This window comes from Stenella coeruleoalba (assembly GCF_951394435.1).
Source record: "Stenella coeruleoalba genome assembly, chromosome: 1".
Lineage (NCBI taxonomy): Eukaryota > Metazoa > Chordata > Mammalia > Artiodactyla > Delphinidae > Stenella > Stenella coeruleoalba.
The window spans coordinates 33,510,323-33,529,312 of NC_137169.1; the positions used below are offsets into that span (position 1 = coordinate 33,510,323).

Here is an 18,990-nt window from a genome sequence, read left to right on the forward strand (position 1 = left end):
CCTTCACTTAATAAACATTCTCTAGCACTGCTAGGCACCATTTTCAGCACTGGGGATACAGCAATGAATAAAGCATAATTCCTGTCCTCTCACAGGGTGTACATTCTGGTGGAGGAAACAGAAACAAACTAGTGACTTTCTGGGGAAAAATAAAGCAGGGAAGGGAAGGGGGATAAGAAATGCTAGAGGAGGGTACATGTGGGAGGGTGGCCTGGGAAGTCTTCACCAAAGTGTGAGTGAAGGAAGTGAAGGAGCTGCGGGACCCTGGAAAAAGTGTTCAAGGTAGAGGCTTCCCTGGTGGCACAGTGGTTAAGAATCCGCCTGCCAATGCAGGGGACACAGGTTCGAGCCCTGGTCCGGGAAGATCCCACATGCCACGGAGCAACTAAGCCCATATGCCACAGCTACTGGGCCTGCACTCTAGAGCCCACGAGCCACAACTACTGAGCCCACGTGCCACAACTACTGAAGCCCACGTGCCTAGAGCCCGTGCTCCACAACAAGAGAAGCCACCACAATGAGAAGCCCGCACGCTGAGGCGAAGAGTAGCCCCCGCTCGCCCCAACTAGAGAAAGCCCGCGCGCAGCAACGAAGACCCAACACAGCCAAAAATAAATAACTAAAATAAATAAATTTATTTAAAAAAAAGTGTTCAAGGCAGCGGGCACAGCAAGTGCAAAGGCCCCGAGGCAGAAGCATGTCTGACAAAGAGATCCTCGGCTGGAGCACAGGAAGCAAGGGGTAGAGGGGTAGGCAGAGGTCAGGGAGGACCTGGGGCCAGCACACACAGGCCACTTGTGGGCTGTGGAGGGTGCAGAGTGGGAGTGCCAGGGTCTGCTGGTGTTAAACAGGATCATTCTGGTTGCCGGGTTGAGAATACACTGTAGTGGGTAAGGGTGGAAGCAGGAGATTACAGCGGGACACTGTGACAAACCAGATGAATCTTGGCAGTGGTTTGACCCAGGAGGTGGGAGAAATGGGCAGATTCAGGGTGAGTTGACAGGATTTGTTAATGGAGGAGAGACAGAGCCGTCTGGGGCCTGACGACAGGAAGAATGAAGTTGCCTGTGCAGAGTTTGAACAAGTGGTTTTGCTTCCTTCTTTCAAAGTATATCTTTTTTTCTTTGGCCACTCAAAAAAACTTTCAAAAAGACATTCAGCGAATGAGCAAATGCACACAGTTTCTCTGCCTATGTTTACAAATCACCACCTTTACGTTACAAACGGTTTGGTAGCAGGCTTTTTTTGTTCCAGTTTGGATTTTTAGAGCGGTTTACCTGCGGAGTTTATTCTTTACCCCTATCCCAAAACCTCCAACTTATTATTATGTATGTAATTCATAGTTTAATCAATTTGTTCCCCAATAAATAGAGAGGTAACAAATCTTCCCAAAGGCATACTTCAACAACGTCCTTAATCTGGAGTTCACAGTAAGATGGGGCTATACAGAGTAGAAATTTAGGATGGAAAATATGCTGCACTTTTAGGTTTCAAAGTCCAAGAAGGAATGGGTTTGTGAAAAATTATTAGCAAACCAACTTTAAGTTTTTTAAAATTAAAACTATTCTCTCCAAGCTACTATTTCATAAATACGCACACACGTATGCGTGCGCATGCGTGCTTGCTTTAAAAATACAGGTACACGATAAACAACACGTGGATATACCGCATAAACTCTTAGACCTCAATAAAAATAAATTCAGCTATTAGAAATGAAAATACATGAGATAGAAAAGCACACCTGTTAAAAATATAACTCCTTCAAGTGGAACTGTACCAAATTAAGCAAACTTTCAAAATAATTTCTTTAACAAATATACCAAGAGCCCCAGGAGTCACAGTGGTTCTTCAGCATCTGCTGTGCTGTGTTCTAAGGATGAGTTCATTGAACGCCCAGGTGACCATCACACAGATGGCTGAGACCTGACACGGAGCTCCGGGGAGAAGTCTGGCGGGAAAGGCGAGTCTGGGAGTCATCAGCCTATAGATGGTACACAGAGCCACCTTGGGAGTGAGTTTACACAGAGAAAAGGGGAAGCCCAGGGGCTGAGCCCTGGGGGCCCTAATGTTTAGAGATCAGGAGATGGTGGGAAATCACCAAAGATGACGAGAAAGTGCTGCTGGCAAAGAAGAGGAGGGTCAAGAAAGATGGCCGCCTGGAAGCCAGGGGACAAAGTGTTTCGAGGAGGGTGGAGGGGTCACCTGTGTCAAATGCTGCCAGTAGCTCAGGAAAGAAGAGAAATGAGAACTGACCACGGAATTCCTCAGCGTTGGAGGTCACTGTGGACCTTGATAAGTGCAGCTTTTGAGGTGTGATGAGTCCAGCGCCCCACCGGCATGAGTCTGAGAGAGGATGGGAGGAAAGATGAGACGTGAGCAAGTATAGTCATCGCTTTCCGGAGTTTTCCTTTTGAGGAAAACAGAGAAATCTGGCGAGTAAGCCCTTTAGTCAAAGGAATGTTGTTAAGGTGGGAAACTTTAAGTTTGGATGTACTGAACTGAATGGGCTAGGAGAGAGGCAGTGGCTGGAGGGATGTATTGGGCGGTACTGGGGAACTGAGAAGAGATGGGAGTCAGTACCCTTGGACAGGAGCACAGATGGCCCTCCCTTAATGGCTGAGTCCTGCCACTGGCAGTGGCAGGGTCTGGCGTGGATGCCTTCTGCTGAAGGCCTGAAGGGCTTGGGGGGCAGCCCCGGACAGCCCCATGCCTGTGAGTCACCATAGCCACACTCACTGGCCCAGCCCACAGCTGGGCTTCTGTCCCCTGCCCTGTATTCCAGTTCCAAGCTAAGGCTGGGCTGCCCCTCTAAACCCAGCCCACCCCTTGCCCCTTGACAACGGCCACCTTTCTGAGGACTCCCCACCCCAGCTGGGCCTGACCTCTATGGTTTCACCCTCTGATCCCATCATTCCCTTCAGGCCTAAGCACCGACCCCTCCCCCGCTCGCCCCCCCAGCTGGGCCTGGACGAGCACTTTTGGCATCCAGGTAGTTCCTATCAATTCTAGCCTCTTCTTCCACACCAGCCCTTTGGGCTGAGCTCTCAGCTTTCCTTGCAACAAGTGAACTTGAGTTAGGACAACACAGGCATTACCCTCAATGAACCGTATAACCTTGTAGGTGTAAAGTCAACATTCTCGTAACAAAGGAGCCCTTCTAAAACAACCGAGGCAAATGCAGGGATGCTGGGTGAGAAAGTCAACATGCTCTTGATGGGCACTCCCGGAGGCTGCCTGGAAGACGCAGACTGTGTTCGGGTGTGGAAGGGATGGGGAATGCAGGGCGGGGGCTGTGTGCCGGAAATCAGTGCGGTAAATAGGAACGGATGCATAGCGTGGACAAAGCATGGCCCTAGGACCCAAGGCAAGAGGGGACTTGCAGGGGAGACAGGAATGGATTTCAGTACCACTGTTATTCCAGAAGTAACGCAGAGAACTAGGGAGTATGGAGGGATCTGAGAGGTTAATCGGAGGAGAGGGCTGAGTACTGCCCTTTGGAGGTGGCTAGGATTTGGCAATGGGCAGAGCCCAGCAGGCACAGAAGGTGAAGCACAACAGGGGTGAGTGAGGCTGTGGGGCCGGGAAGACCAGCCTGAGTTTCAACTGGATCCGGCAGGTAAGGCGGCCACAGAAGGCCCTGGAGCAGAGGTGTGACACAGGCAGAACCATGATCAAGGACACCCAATAGCACCAACATGGGGGCCTGGAGAGAGGGGGTAAGAGCCGTGGTACAGGGAGTGCAGAGAGACCACCTCTGAGTCATGGACCACTTGGTGTGGACACCAGACTCTGGGGACTAATTGGAAGGGGGAGGGTTGGGGGAGAAGAAGGTGTCCAAGATGACACTAAGGTTTTGAGTCTGAAGGGCTGGGCACATCATCTGGGCTCTGGATGTGGAAGGAGATGTCGTTGGTGGCAACTGGAGGGCTTGGTCCAACTCACGCTGAGTTCGAGGTGCCCTAGTCTCCCAGGCAGAGGTGCCTGTGAGGCATCAGAAGCCATGGTCTATAGTTCAGGAGCGAGGTCCCAGCTGGACACTCAGATTTAGTGTCCTTGGCACAGTGAGGTTTGAAGCCAAGGAGGTGGATGACGGCGACCAGGGAGACCACTCAGGGCCAGAAGAAACCAGTCCGACTGACCAGGTGCGTGAGTCACCATCATACCCAGACCGACGACCGACCCACCTTTCCTCTCTGCCTGTCCCAGTCTCACGAACCCTCCAGGCCTAGCCCTCCCCCTCCAGGAAGCCAGCTCTGGCTACTCCAGCCTCGGGAGTCCTTGCCCGCTGCGAGCATCTCAGTATTGGGGGTCCACACCTCAGCACCGGGCCTTGTGCTGCACCTGAACCAGGCTCCTCGAGAGGAGAACCCCAGTTTACCCCCTCGGCTCTGGGCATCTTCTGGCACAGAGCACCCATAAGGCACTGAATAAATAGCTCCTCCTGGATGGACTGAGCGATTGATCAACTGCTGGGCTGGAGATCAAGAAGAACAGTAAGGAGACTAGTGATGAGAAGACTCCTGCCTGCTGGACGCATCCAGCACCTACTCTTGCTGTCTGGTCTCTTGACTCATGGCCATGAATTAGATCTCTATGGATCAACCTGACTACATCTCAGAACATCACTGAGTAGAAACAACAAGTTGCAGATGTACGGTAAACCCTCTGGTGTAGTCAGTGCTACCTACCAAAGAGCCCTGGTCCTCCCCCGTGCACGGCAGGGCTGTGCTTCCCTACTCTCAGGGAGCTGGGTGAGGCCTGCAGTTTGCCCTGGAAGATGAGATGGGAGCAGAAGCTTCTGGGTGGAAGCCTGAAGAGTCAGTGCACAAGGCACCACTGTCCCATCTCACTCTCTCGGCCTTGGCTGGCCTGAGTGACTCCCAGGAACAGAACCCCATTGCAGACCCTCGTCAAATAGGTACTGGAGTGAAGTACAAATACTTGCTGTGTTAAAAAAATACACAAAAGAAAGAAAGAAAAAAAGGGAGGGAGGAAGGGAGGAAGGGAGAGAGGAAGGAATGGGCCTAAGGCAAAGCCCTGGTGACCTCAGGTGGGTGTGCCTGAAGGTTCTAGTCAGTGTTTCTGGGTGGGGACACCCTTGGCATTTTGGGTGGGACAAGTGGTTCTGTGGTTGGTGATAGGATGGTCACATACCCAGCCCTGTCCATGAAATGCCAGAGGTGCCCCCAGTTCTGTGGCAACCCACACTCTCATGCCCAGATTTGCAAATCTTCCTGGGGGTGACACCAGCCCCAAGAGAGCTGTAAATGTTGAGGGGTCACCAGAAGGGAGGGTGGGAGGTACAGTGGGGGCCCAGATGGGACAGCGGGGCTGCAGGAGAAGATGACCTGACCAGTGGCATTACATAACCCCCCCACCAAAGTGCTCAAATTAGATGTGACAGGTAGAGGCAGTGAGGGTGACGTTCTTCGCAGCTGACAGATAGAGCGAGGTTATCCTGGAGGGGATAAAAGCGACGCACACAAGAGTGAAAAAATGCTCCGATGCCCTTTGTCAGCACCATGAACTGCAGCCTTTACCCGGGGCGGCAACAGGATCCCCCGACCATCCACAAAGTATGTCATGATCCCCTTTTATAGACGGGAAGCAGAGCTGGAGAGGGGAGGGGATGGTCTGAGTGGAACAGCTAAGTGGGAGAGCTGCTCGGGGGCAGGGATGCTGGACCTGGGAAGAGAGGGAGATTCTGAACAGAGCGGGTAGGATTAAGTGATGACCTGGGTGGGATGGTGGGGGTAGGTTACAGTGAGGACCACTGCCTAGGCTGTAGGAAGAGGAGAAGGGGACTCAGGTGTGGCCTTCACCTTTCAGCTGAAGGGAGACCGTGCGGCAGAGACTCTGGTGGCTGAAGCTGTGAACTAACTGCGGTGGGGAGAGGCTCCTGACAACTGCCCTTTGGGGCTCAGGCTTCCTGGGGGGGGGGGGGAATGAGGGCAGCAGGGAGCCGCCTGGCACCAGATCTCCAGTCTGGGGACAGTTGCCTGTCAGGGCAGAAGCAAACCCCCTCCTTCATGGCCGCTAACACTCAGCCACCCCCTGGGGCCCCACAGATGGTCCTTGAAACTGCTGGGAGAAGGCTGTGACCGACGCACCCATCCCAGGACGAAGTCTTATGTGGCCTTTGGAGGACCCCAATGATGTGAGAACACAGAGACACACGGGGGCGCTCTAACCAAGTAGCAGAAGAGGATACCCGTCAGTCCCCAGATGGAAAGAGGGCAAATATTTCGAAAAATCTCTGGTCTAGTGTTTCAGTGGAGCAGTTACTGGAACTCTGAAAAGGATATTTCTCTCCCCGGGGGTCGGGTCCCTGCCACTGCAGGATGTCTGCCCTCCCTGACCCCCTCCCTGTCACTATGACAACCCAAACCCCCAAGTTCAGTTTCCAAACACTCCCTCTGCTGAGAGGCCCTGCTGGTCAGTGCCACCGGAGGATGCCCACTGGTGGCCTTGGGGAGCTGGGTAGTGTCTGCTCTCCCAGCGCCACAGAGGAATCCAGCACCTCCCACTTGGACCTTGTGAGTTAGGCACCTGCAGGTGCTGGAGGACTGTAGGTACCATAACGTTCCGTGTTGGCTGGGGCTCAAGGGGACCATCCTCCTTTGGAGGTAGGTTCTCCTCCGTGCTGTTATCCCTCAGGACTGGGTAGGACGAGGGCTGCATTGATCACACTGGGGACACAGACACAGGACCCTGAGACAGACACCACGGGACCTGCGTACAGACACCCACGTCCCGAGAAGCACACACGTGGTCACAAAGAACACAGCTTGCACAACACTTCTACAAAGCAGGTCTGAAACCAGGCAGCCTGCCGGAGCCCGGGGAGCCCCACAGTTGAGAGTTCTGAGATGTTTCTATCATGAGGTTTACAGAGACAAAGAACCAACGGTGAAAAACCAGGGGTATTATTCTAAATGTTTACCAACCAATGAATCCTGGACTCCAGCCAGCCAGAACAGAGACCGGTGTACACAGCTGGTAGGTGCAGTGCGCTACCAGCCCTGTAAACAGCCTTGTCAGCAGAGCCCGAGTCCCCCTGGGGGACACCAGGCCTGCCACGGTGGCTGCTCAGAGGACAGAGGTGACTTCTGGGGAACACACACCAAGGTTAACAGCAGTCCGGACAGGACCTGGGAGAATCACTATCAATCCCAATGCAGGGTCGAGGAACCCAGCCAGCATGTGAGGAAAGAGGGGCTGGGGGAAGACCCAGGCGGCTCCAGTCCCCAGCACACACCTGGCATACCCCGCCCCCAACCAAGGAGCCCGCATTCCTCAACAGAGGCGGTCAGCGAGTCGCACACAGATGTCACCTCCTGGAAGGCCGGAAGCCCAGGGCTCCTGTGGGCACAGCCCTGCCCGTTGAGATGCTCACCACCTCTGAACGCAGATGACACCACCCCCAGCCCTCGGGCGGGCGCGAGCTCTTACTGCATGGGAAGCAGACATTGCAAACCAAAGGTGATTCTTACCCTCCTTCGAAGATTTTGATCCTCGCCGGCTCCCCTCTCTTGGAGGCAGGAGCGTCCTCCTCCGGCTTCCCTCGCTTCTCCTCTTCCTTCTCCACTCTAGCTATCTCTTTCTGGCCTTCCGGGGGAACCAGCGAAGGGAGGCGAACCTGGCCCACCGCAGGAACGACAAAATCATGGCTGGTTAACGGGTGGTCATGGAATGATGCCTTCGATGGCATCGCACACCTACACTTCATCCTCCCTCTACCCAGTGAAGAGGTGCTCTTAGCCCCACTTTACAGAAGGAGGGAAACGGATCCTCAGAGAGGTGAAGTCAGAACTGGGACTGACCAGGTCTTTTTCAGGGGAAGACCAGGCCTTCCCATGAGAGCTGCGTTTGCTCGCTTTTTCACACTAGTCTAGGGGCTTCTGGGGACAGGTCCTCATCTTGGTCTCCTCGGTCACACCAGCCTCAGAGAAGGCATTTGAGGAATGCTGAATGCATAAATGAAGGCCCCACCTTTGGAGATTAACCAGCCCAATTCTCTTTTATAGATGAGAAAGTCAAGGTCACACAGCAAGTTAAGGGCATTGCTGGGAGCAGAACGCAGGTCTCCTGAAGGCCCTGACCAATAGCACCCCCCCAGTCCCCCACCCCCGAGCCGGACACAGAGAAGCTGTGCCGCCCACTGATCGGCCTGGCTGGTGCCGCCTACGGATGGGCCTGGGCCTGGCGGGTGTGCATCTCAGGGAAGCTGTTCTCTTCAAGAGATAAGGGCCTCGGTGGTGAGAGCTGGCTGGATAACATGTCCCCCAGATCCTCTGATGGTGGCAGGGGTGGGTGCACCCTTTAATAGGGAGCAGCGATGCTAGGCTGGGGGCTGGGGCCAGCAGTGACATTCTTATCCTACTTCATGCCACTGTCATTAAGGTCACGAGGAACTGCACTGTTGACAGTCCACAGGAGCAGCAACCCTGTCTCCTGGTACTGGGACAATCTAAGGACAGAAGTCCCTGTGCCAGTCACCACACCTGCCCCTACAAGGATGGGCTGGGGCTGAGCAGAAAGGTAGCTGGTTGGGAATCAGGGAATCTGAGTTCTAGCCCCACATAAGCCACTGCATGCTGAGCCACCCTTGGGTGCATTACTTCACCTCTCTGGGCCTCAGAGTCTGAGGGGATTAGACCATCTTGGAGATTCATTCCAGGGTCAACTTCTAGGACTCAGTGACCCCCCCCAAAAAAATCTCTTCAGAATTGGAGATGGGGAGTGGAAACCAAGTGAGGCTACGGACTGCTGCTTTGGCAGAAGGCAGGTGATTTTATGCAATACCCAGGGATTTCCAGAGCATTGCTGTTTTCACTTCCATCTCAGTCTGCCATCTGGGCCATCCTTGGAAGGACAAAGAGGCCTCCCCCAGGCTGATGAATGACTTCTGTCTCACAACCAGCTGTGATGTCAGGGCCAAGCTAGAGGAGGCTGGTTTTGGTGGCAGGAGCCACTCTACCAGGAAACACTGTTGGAATTGAGCAGGGATCCACTTTAGCTTTTAATGATAATAATGTGAATAACTGCAGATAATGATGATCAAGTGCCAATGTGCCAACCACTGTTCTAAACACACTTTGCATATTTTAACTCATTTAATTACCTCTACAGTCTTATGAGCCAAGAATTATTATTGTCTCTATTTTATAGATGAGGAAACCAAGGTGCAGAGAGGTTAAGTAATTGGCCCAAATTGGGATTCAAATTCGGGCAACTTGGCACTGAAGCCCTCGCTCTTAATTTCTTCGCAATGGTGCATGTGGTTGTCAAAATGATCCCCAAAGAGAAAAAGGAAGGAGAAACCTGGGGGATGAAATGTGGCTGCAGAGTGAACTCTTGTATAAGCTTGGGTTTCTCCAGGGCTTAAAATTGAAAAAAAATGTATGTGACCAAACTCAAACCTGATTGGGTGGCCTAGAGCTGCACAAAGATGGTTAGGAAGAGCTTTGAAATGCTGGTATAGCCCAAAGGGCCTTTTCAGAGCTACTAACAGGGAATGGAAGCTATGGGATGACAAATGTCAGCTCAGTATAATAGGGACCTTTCTTAAAGCACTGTCCCAAGATGGGCTGGGTTGTACTAAGAGGTTCTGAGCACCCAGTCACTGGAGATATGCAAGCAGAGACCAGAAAGAGGTGTAATTATAGAAAGGCATCCATCAGTGGGCCATGCAGTTACATTAACGGACCAGACTGGTGAGCTTCTGGTAGGAAACACGCCAGTGAATCAAATGGAATATTCCAGGAAAAAGTGTGCACGGTTCAGCTCATTTTAGGAAAGCAGCATTTTGAACAAATGCTTGCCAAACCCAGTTAAGCCAAGTTAACTCTTTGTTTTTCGTAAACCACCTTTCAGTGTTCAATCATTAAAACAGAGGAGCAGTCCTGAGCATCCAGAAGAACTTTGGAGTGAGATCTAGTTTTGAATCCAGGATATTTACTGTGTGTGGGGCCTTGTGCAAGTCACCTGACTTCTTTGTGCTTTTGTCTCTTTATCAATCACATAGTGATATAGAACCCTGTCAAGGTTGGTTGTGAGGATAAAAGTAACACTGAGCACAGTACCTGGTACATAGTAAGTGCACTATAAGTTCTAAGTGTGAACATAATTACAACAGCTTCTTGGGAGTAGCCATAGCCAGTAAGAGACACTGGAGAGAAAATCAGTCATGATGTTTATGGCGAAAGTGGAAACCTCATTTAAGGATGTCTGTAGACTGACAAGGATATTTAGGGAATAAATTTGGGAAACAGTTTGGTGAAGAATATCCAGTAGAGCTAAGGACAAATTCAATGCACAAAAGTCACTCAATAAAAGAGCAGGATACAAATATAGGAGAAGTTATCGAACATAGTTTTGTTCATTTATCTACAATAGGAATTTAGGGGACTTATTTGGTCAAAGAATCTGAAGACACACTAGTGAACATCTCTAAACTTGCAGTCACTTTTAAGGTTTTCTTTCCTCAAATAAATGAAAGAAGAAAAATAGACTCTCTGGAGTCAGACAGGTTTGGGTTCAAATTCTGGGTTTGCCAAATATTTGCCCTGTGACCTGGACCTCTCTCACCCTCTGACCCTCAGTTCCCTCATCTACAGAATGAAGATGATACTGCTACCTCACAGGTAGAGATGAGTATCAACTGGATTCAAGGGCACAGAGCAATGCCTGGCACAGTGAGGCTACTCAACCAATAAGACCAATTGTTATTCCACAAATATCAAGTCAGCATAGCACATCATGGCCTAAATCCTTATGCTGGCCTTGTCAGGATATGGAGGTGTCACTGGTCTGAAGCAAACTTGGAATGATCAAATGTCAATCTTCCTGAACTTGCAGGGATCAGTTCATTTTATGCCTCCTGATGCAGCCTCAAGTCAGAGGCAATGGAGTAAACATGAGCCCTTGGTCGGGGCTGTGCGCTACCACCATCATAGATGAGTCAAGCCGTGACATTGCCACCTACTGGTAGAGAGGGATACTGCAGCCAAGCTCTATTTGCTCTCCTACTCACAGAAAAGAAAGAAGGAATATTTCAGGAGTCATTTGCGTCCAATTCTAGACTCTCTGACAATGGGAAGATTTCAAGTGGCACCAGAGAACAGAAATAGTAGATGTGAAGAACAGGAAAAGACTAACCAGATAAGGGAGAAATGTATGTTGGAGTGGCAGCTTTCCATCTGTCTTTTGGCTGAGATTGTGTCTTTGATTTTTCAATAGAAGCTAATGGGAAAGTGGATCACTTTAAAGCTCACTTTATTGAAATGTATCTAGTCCAATGATATGAGGGACACTGACAAAGAAACCCAATAAATAAGGGGGTCAGTCACAGCTGATAGAGAGGAAATCTGCCCACTCAGTTGGCTCTCATTTTGCAAATGGAGCTTGAGGAGAATGTGGCTTTAAAAGCTCACCAAAGACTTTTAAAATCAGTGGGGAGAAGAAAAACAAGGCTGAACTCACCTCTGTCATGCGGGGCTTGCGGGAGCTGGATGGCACAAGCCTTCCCGTCTCAGGATGCGGAGCTGTGGCCATGGTGTATGTCTCTTTGCTCACCTTCTGCTTAGACCTCAGGAGGGACAAAGCAGCTTTAGTGGAAACCCCCGGAAGGTTGGGGTTGTACAAACTTATGCACCAACCAGCGTAAACAGAGGACCTCCTATCTGCATGCTGGATGTGATTTGGCTTAATGTAGTTTAAATAGCACCAACTGACATTAGTGGTCGTGTGGAGGCTGGGGAACTGCAGTACCTTCTTTGAGTCCGTACCTTCTTGCAACTTGGCTGGCCTGGGGGACGTTTCTGACAGAGGCTGTGAGCTGAGAGGTGCCAGTGGAGGGAGGTCAGGTTGTTCCTTGGAATCTTCTTTCTTCACACTCAGTGGGAGCAACCCTCTTCGGTGAGGTTTACCAGACGGCTGGGCATATTCCTTCATAGCCTCTGAGCCCGGGGTTGTCACACGGGGCAATGAGGGCTGAGGAAGGGGAGGAATTTCCTTTGGGTCGGATGGATCTGAGGACAGGCTGGACAGTGTCTCTACTTCCCTCCTGCCCTGGCCCTGGCTGCCCAAGTGGGACTTCTCTAGTCTCCTGCTATCCTCGGTGCTGCTAAGCACCACACTGCACGGTTTCACCAGCTCGAGTTTTTCATCTGCCTTGGAAGCCTCCTCTTCCTTTACTCTTTTTTGCTGCTGGGTTTCCATGGTAAGTTCAAGGCTGCCAGCTGGTGAAAGGACACGTTTGCTTCCCCCCACTGTTGATGAACTCCCCTCCAGGCTCAAGACACTCTCTGATGACAGGGAAGTGCCTTTTCTTTCAGGTAATGTCACAGGCACTCTCAGGTATGGAGTCGGGAAACCTCTGCTTTGCTCTTCACTTACCCCAGCCGGTCTGGGCCCAACCTCGTACACATCTGCCCCACACACAGTCGTCCCCTTGCATGAGGGCTCCTCAAACTTGGGAAGAGCCACAGTTGCTGAGCTGCCCTGGGACTGGGTGACCAGGATCTGGGAAAGAGTGGTGTACATGGCGCTCCCATAGGACGGCATGTTGGTCTGGATGCGGACAGGCACAACCAGAGACACCATGGTGTCTGGACAGGCAGGCAGGGCCAGCGGAGGGGCTGACGTGGGTGCTGAGCAGCTGGATGGCAGAGCCACGGGGGGCAGCTGGATGTCACTGCTGTACTCTGTGCTGGGGGAGAGGCCAGGGGTTCCTGTTGCCAGTGTGGCCAGGCTGGTTTTGACCTGGGGTACATGGCTTTCCACATCACCAGGGAGCTGAAGGGCGAACTGGGACTGCAGAGGCAGGAAAAAGCCAGAAGAAAGTGCTGAGGAGGCAGGGTAAGGCATGGGGAGAAACGAAGGGGGCTGCCGGAAGGGGATGTTGGCTGGGTGAGGCATGAGCTGGGGGAGGTGGAGTTGGCCTGGGTGCAGAACAGTCGGTTGGAGAGGAAGTGGGGGGGCTTGAAATAAGGAGGGAGGAAGCGGGGGCATGGAGTACGGTGTGGAGAGCAGGCTGGACATGGCCTGGGTGGAGAAGAACTCTGAAGACTGCCCTGGCTCATGCTGTAGGAGGTGCTGGAAGGAGAAAAGGGAGACGGGAGGGGGCAGGTACGGCTTCTCCTGCAAGGGGAGCTGAGCAATGGGGTGGGGGAACACCTGCAGTGCTTCTGTGTAGGGTGGCGTGGCCCCCAGCGGGGGTCTGTCCTGCGCCTGGCTCTTGCCTCCCGGGTGCCCGCTGTGTGAGGTGGCTGCAGAGGAAATCGGGGGCAATGGGCTTTTGGCCGAAGATTTACTGGATGAGGGCTTTGGTTCCTCACTCTCCTGTCTTCCCTTGTGGGTGGCCTCTGGCTCGGTTTCGGGAGGCCTGCTCAGAGAGGCCTGTCTCACCAAAAAGCATTTCCTTCTCTCTGCTGGGGCCGCTGAGGCTGCTGGGGCCGCTGGAGCTGCTGGGGCTGGTGCAGAAGGGCCTGTCAAGGACAAGCTGCCGTAGTCGAAGGATTTGCTGCGTGTCTCGGTCATATGGGTGGAGTGGGAAACATTGGGGCTCTGCTCTGAGGCTGACCTCCGCATCTCGCGGGTGTGCGGGTGGTGGCTGGGGACAGTTAGCATGTGGGTGCCCAAGGGTTTGGAGCGTGTGTCGGACGAGGGCCCGGCAGCCTCGGCTTTTCCGTGGTCGTCCCTCTCGAAGGAGGCAGAGCGGCTGGACCCGCTCAGAGAGACACCGCTCTCCTGGCTCGGGCTGCGAGACAGAGGCATGGAGGACTCGAAGCTGGACTCCCCGGATGACTGGGCCATCTCCGCCAGGCGCAGTCTCTTCTTCTTGGGTGGCAGCTTCTCTGCTGGGAGCTGGGCAAGTGTCTGGCTGCGCTGGGGCCACTGGAACTCCTCCGTCTTCTCGGGCTCCTTAGGGGGCGGCTCCGGCTCTGTGTCTGGACGGTTGGGCTCCTCGGTCACCAGGATCTCGGGAACCTGAATGTTGGGCTGACGGACCAACCTGGGCTGCAGGGAGTGAGCCGAGCGTCCATGCGGGGCGGGTGGGGGCGATGAGAACGGGGCCGCAGACCTGTCTTCCCCTTCCAAGCCGCTGGGCTGCTCCAGAGAGTCGGATTTCTCAAAGGAGCTGGTGTGCTGGATGACAGAAATTTCTTTGGACGTGGTTCTCCTCTCCTTCCCTGATTCTGAACTGGACCCTGGCTTGGGAGTCCTTGGCTGGAAGCTGGCGGATCCCTCCAGGGAGGGCACTGACTTACTCGGCTCTGCTGGTGACTTGGCGGATTCCAAGGGAAGGTTCCGAGCAGCCTCCGATGGCCCGGGGCTGCTGAACTGACTCTCTGTGGACTCAAAGGCGGGTGGCTCCTCCTCGTCCCCGAGGCTCTTCTCTTTCCTCCTCTTCCTCAGTGGAGTGAGCTCCAAGGTGGTCCCCAGTTTGTAATGCATCATCTGGGACCAGGGCTCGTGCTCCGCCTGGCTCTTTTCAGCTTCCGGAGACGCGTGCGCACCTGCGGTGACGGGCTTTGCCATCTGAAGCTCCGAGCAGTAGTACTTTTTATGCGCTTCGTAGTTGTCCCTTTTCTTGTACCGAGCACCACATATGTTACATTCATAGATCACCCCTTTCGTTTTCAAACCCTTCTTGGTCTTTTTGGTGAGGTCGCTTTCCCTGGGTTCCGGTTCATCTGCGGGTTTGGAGGCTGCCTCTTTGCTGCTCGGCCCCGCCTCCTCGGAACTGTACTCCCCGCCCAAAGGTAGTTCGATGGCCGGCTGACGCTTGAGCATCCGGGGGTGGGAGGTAAACAGTTGACTGCTGCGGCTCAGGGCTTCCGAGTCGGCGACGTGGTCGTCGAAGGAGTAGCTGCCTCGGAAGGTGTGTGGGGGGGTACTGAGGGTGCAGGTGGCAGAAGGCATTGAGTGGCTTCTCAGCAGAGGCACAGGGGGGGTGGTGCTGGGCGGGTGCTGGAGGCTCAGCAGTGATTGTTCGGGCTTCGTTTTCTCGCTGTGGGAGGACAGGGGCTCCCGGTAGAGGCTGGACTTGGGCGACTCCATGCTGCTCCGCCGTGACAGGGAGCTCCTCCTGGGCTTCACGCTGTCTATCTCGCTGGTGTCCACCACGGCCTCGTTGATGGTGATGAGCTTGGTGATGTGCTCGATCACCTGCGTCCGGGGCACAGACAGAGGCACCAGGCTGGGCTTGTCTTCGGTGGGCAGGGGCAGGAGGGGCTGGGTGGAGGTGGCCGTCAGCATGGCGGTCCGCTGCCCGATCCGCCCACACTTGCCGAAGATGATCTCGGCGTAGGACCTGGCGTTGGTGTTTGGGGGGCTGACCTGCTGCTCGGCGCTCTCGGAGCGCGAGAAATACCCAGATTCAGTGCTCCCTTTGCTGCCCGGGCTCAGGAACGCCTGCTCGTCGATCACCTTCTTCCTCTCGCTCAAGCGGAGGGCCAGCTTCTGCTTTATCGTGTGGGTGTCTTCGGGTTTATGGCTCAGGGGGTGTTCGGATGAGGCCTCTGCGAAGGGAGCAGGGTCCTCGAGCGACGGGGCTGAGCTGGACTGGGACAAGGAACAGCGTTCGTGGCTGGAACCCTGGCTCCCAGAGCTGTACAAACCGCTGGACAGGAGGGGGTGTTTGGGCCTCGGCGACAGCTCTGCGGGGTGAGTGGACGTGCCGCCGGTTTCCTCTTCCGAATCTGTGCTTTCCCCCTCAGTGGGTTCCTCAAACTCTTCCCCAGGGATCCTCTCCATCTCCAGCCCTGGGGGGTACATCTCTCCGCCCATTCCCGAGGCCAGGCCGGCTTTGATGCGGTGGGCATGGGACTTCCTGTGCTTGTAGAGGTTACTCTTGGTCTTGAAGGAGAAGCCGCAGGGGCCACAGGGGTAGGGCCTCTCGCCCGTGTGCGAGCGGATGTGTTTCTGGAGCACGCTGGGCTTGGCACAGGGGCGGCTGCAGTATTGGCATATGTACTTGCCCGGTTTCTGTGGTTTCCTCTCCTTCTTGTGTGCCTCTTCTGTGGGCTTCAAGGAGACCTGCGAGGGACGGGGCACAAAGACTTTGGGGATGCCAGGCAGGTCCTCGGGAGGAATGATGGAAGCATGGGAAGGGAGGAGCTGGCTCTGAGGATGGAGCCCAGGGCTCACGAAAGAGCCTGAGGGTCCGGGTCTCATGGGGTCAACCAGCTGCCACGTGGACCCCTCCAGGAGATGCTCAGGTTTGCCAGGCGACATGAATGCTGGTGTCAGAGGGTGCTGCGGAATCTGCGAGATGTGGACCGAGGCTTCGATGGAGGACCTCTTGGGGGGATTCTGTGGCTGGCCTGCTTTCTCCTGAGAGCCTTCCCTAAGAACCGATGAGGGGCCTGGGAAGGGCTGTGGGGCTAGGAGCTCTTGGAAGGGGCCCTCTTGGGTGGCAGCGGTGCTGCTGCCTGGGTACGGGGCGCTGGATGAGACACTGGTCTGAATGGCCTCTCCTTTGGTCAGCCGCTTCCGGGGACTTCCCTCAGCCTTCTTGGTGCCCTTGACACTTTGTTCAGGATCCATGACCTCCACGGGACTTCAGATGCTATTCAGGGAAGGTCGGGGCAGGCCGCATTCACGAATAATCCAAGAGTCCCAAGGAGACGTCTGGCTTGGGCCACATTGGTCAAGAGCTGTGGAAGCCAAACCCAAGATGGTTTTGGGAGTTTTTTTTGCAAGTGTCACTGGGTGCTAGTGGACTCAGAGCAGGTCATCAGGGCCCAGTCTATTCACGTCAGTGAGGCATGGCCCTCTACTTTGCAGACAGAAAACGCGCCAGCACTTTCTGCCTGAATGTCTGTCGTGGAAACGTCATGAAGGATGTCAGTGTTGCCATTGTATTGTTTCAGTTGGCAGTGGCAAGTGGCCCCCCACAAGTCCCCTGTGTGCTATGTGAACCGTTGATGGCTGGAGACGGCTGTGTGCATGGCCCAGGCATCCCTGGTCCCCACACGAGAGAAGCCACGCTGGACACCGCAGGCAGCTCCGTCCCGCCTCTTCTCCCCTTTTGTCCCGTGTTGGAGATGAACGGCCGCGGAGGGGAACTCACGCTCTTCTACTTGACAAGAGCACACACACAGAAATAGAAGAGAAGAGAAGAGAAGAGAGAGTTACTGCGACTCATCCACAGCTCGGGCAGCTCCGACCTGGTGAGATCCCTACAAGTTAACCAGGGAGACCCGACCTGAACCCAGAGCTCCAGGCTCTGTGCATTGAAGCACTGCTGGTGCCTCCCTTGTCTGCATTCCCAGGGATGCCCACTGTGGTTCTGAGGACAGTGGCTGTGTGGAGCGCTGGGAGCAGGAGGCAGGGTGGGCTCTGGGAACCTCAGGGCACTTAGCGATGGGAGGCTTGGGCTCCGGTCTCTGCTCAGAGAGTGACTCCAAGTGGGTTTCAGCTCCCTAAGCCTCAGTTGCCTCATCTATGAAATGGGATAACAGCAATTCCTGCCTCAACTGCATCTCGGGCTGCGGTGGGGTCCAACATGGAAATGGATGTGGATGCTATAGGAGGAACCCCGGCCGGTCCCATGGCTGGTGCAAGAGTTGGGGCCAGTGGGTTATTTGGAGATGAGCTTTCTAAGAGGGGGACTGTTCTCGGGTTAGTATTTCTCTCTGGCCCTGGGTTCTGCGGGTGTCCAGGAAGGGCATCATTCATGGCTTTGCTAACCCTTGCTAACCCACCTTCCAAACCAGTGTTTCATAGAAAAGCTAAAACCACTGCCCCAGCCTGTGGGAGCTCACAGTCTAACACAGCGTGACCACCAGATCTGCCAAGCAATAGCTGGAGGGTCATTCTGGAAGTTTCCTCCAGGTATTCAACCTTTCCTTGTCCAGTCAGTGCCCCAGGGATACCCTGGAAGTAGTTCAGAATGGGGGTCCTTGCCAAACTGAGGGGCAAAGCTGATCAGAGCAGAGCCCCAAGTGTGTGTGCCCTGCCAGGGCCAGCCAACAGTCGGGCAGCCTAGGCTTCCTGGGCTCCAAGGGCATTGCAGAGCCATTCTCCCCAGGAGCATGGTGAGCATTTCAAAGCTGGAAGTCACTGTGAACTTTGTCTTGCCAGCCACCTTACTTTCCAGTGGACAGAACTAAGGACTGCAGAGGGAGGGTGGCCTGCTAAGGTTCTATGTTCCTAAGAGGCAGGGCCAGCACTTGAACTCAGGCTCCCCATGGCCAGATTTTATTCCCCAGTCACCTTGCAGGTGTCTGTCCCCTGGGTGAGGGTCTGGGGGGGGGGGGTGACCGTGTCTCTGCAGCCTTCTTCCCTCTCCTGCAGGCTTGCTCTGCCCCTGGCATCCTGATCTCAGGCTCCCTTCATGACCTCACCTTTATTTTCATTGGGTGTTTGCTGATGCAGTGTTGAAAAGTTTCCTTCTACTTTCACAGAGTGCTCAGAAAGTTAACAAGTCTGAAAGACTCAAATAATTTTCGCTCAGATGGCAGGACCTCAGACATAGTAACATGCCACAGAAGGGCAGGTAGTTCAATAACTAACTAAAAATTATATTCTATAAATTTATTCCTTTTTTGTTTCTTTCCATCTTGGTTCTATAGAGACTTCAATGTAACTATAACAAAATTTTATAAATATTTTTAAAAGAATGAGAAGCTATAAATAAATATAAGAAAGTTGTAAATAAGAATAACAGGGCTTCCCTGGTGGCGCAGTGGTTTAGAGTCCGCCTGCTGATGCAGGGGACACAGGTTCTTGCCCCGGTCCGGGAAAATCCCGCATGCCGCGGAGCGGCTGGGCCCGTGAGCCGTGGCCGCTGAGCCTGCGCGTCCAGAGCCTGTGCTCCGCAACAGGAGAGGCTACAACCGTGAGAGGCCCACGTACCGCAAAAAAAAAAAAAAAGAATAACAAATCAGAGCAAAGGAAAATGTAAATAAGGCAGGAGGTCAGGATTGGTGGGATGGAAAGAATATTGGTATAACAATCATAACGGCTTACAGTGCTTCT

General features: G+C 53.8%; 1 protein-coding gene across 2 annotated transcripts in view; it reads right to left on the reverse strand.

The window, feature by feature from the left end:
• The window catches only part of HIVEP3 (HIVEP zinc finger 3), a 56,926-nt gene extending 40,002 nt beyond the window's left edge, over positions 1-16,924 (reverse strand). For both annotated transcript variants that reach the window (XM_079915480.1, XM_079915479.1), the window contains exons 1-2: positions 11,485-16,924; positions 7,494-7,639 (exon numbers count right to left, since the gene is read on the reverse strand). In XM_079915480.1, coding sequence (XP_079771606.1) covers positions 7,494-7,639; positions 11,485-16,554 — 5,216 coding nt within the window. In that variant the 5' untranslated portion in view covers positions 16,555-16,924. The remainder of the gene's footprint in view (positions 1-7,493; positions 7,640-11,484) is intronic.
• Positions 16,925-18,990: the final 2,066 nt, after the last annotated feature.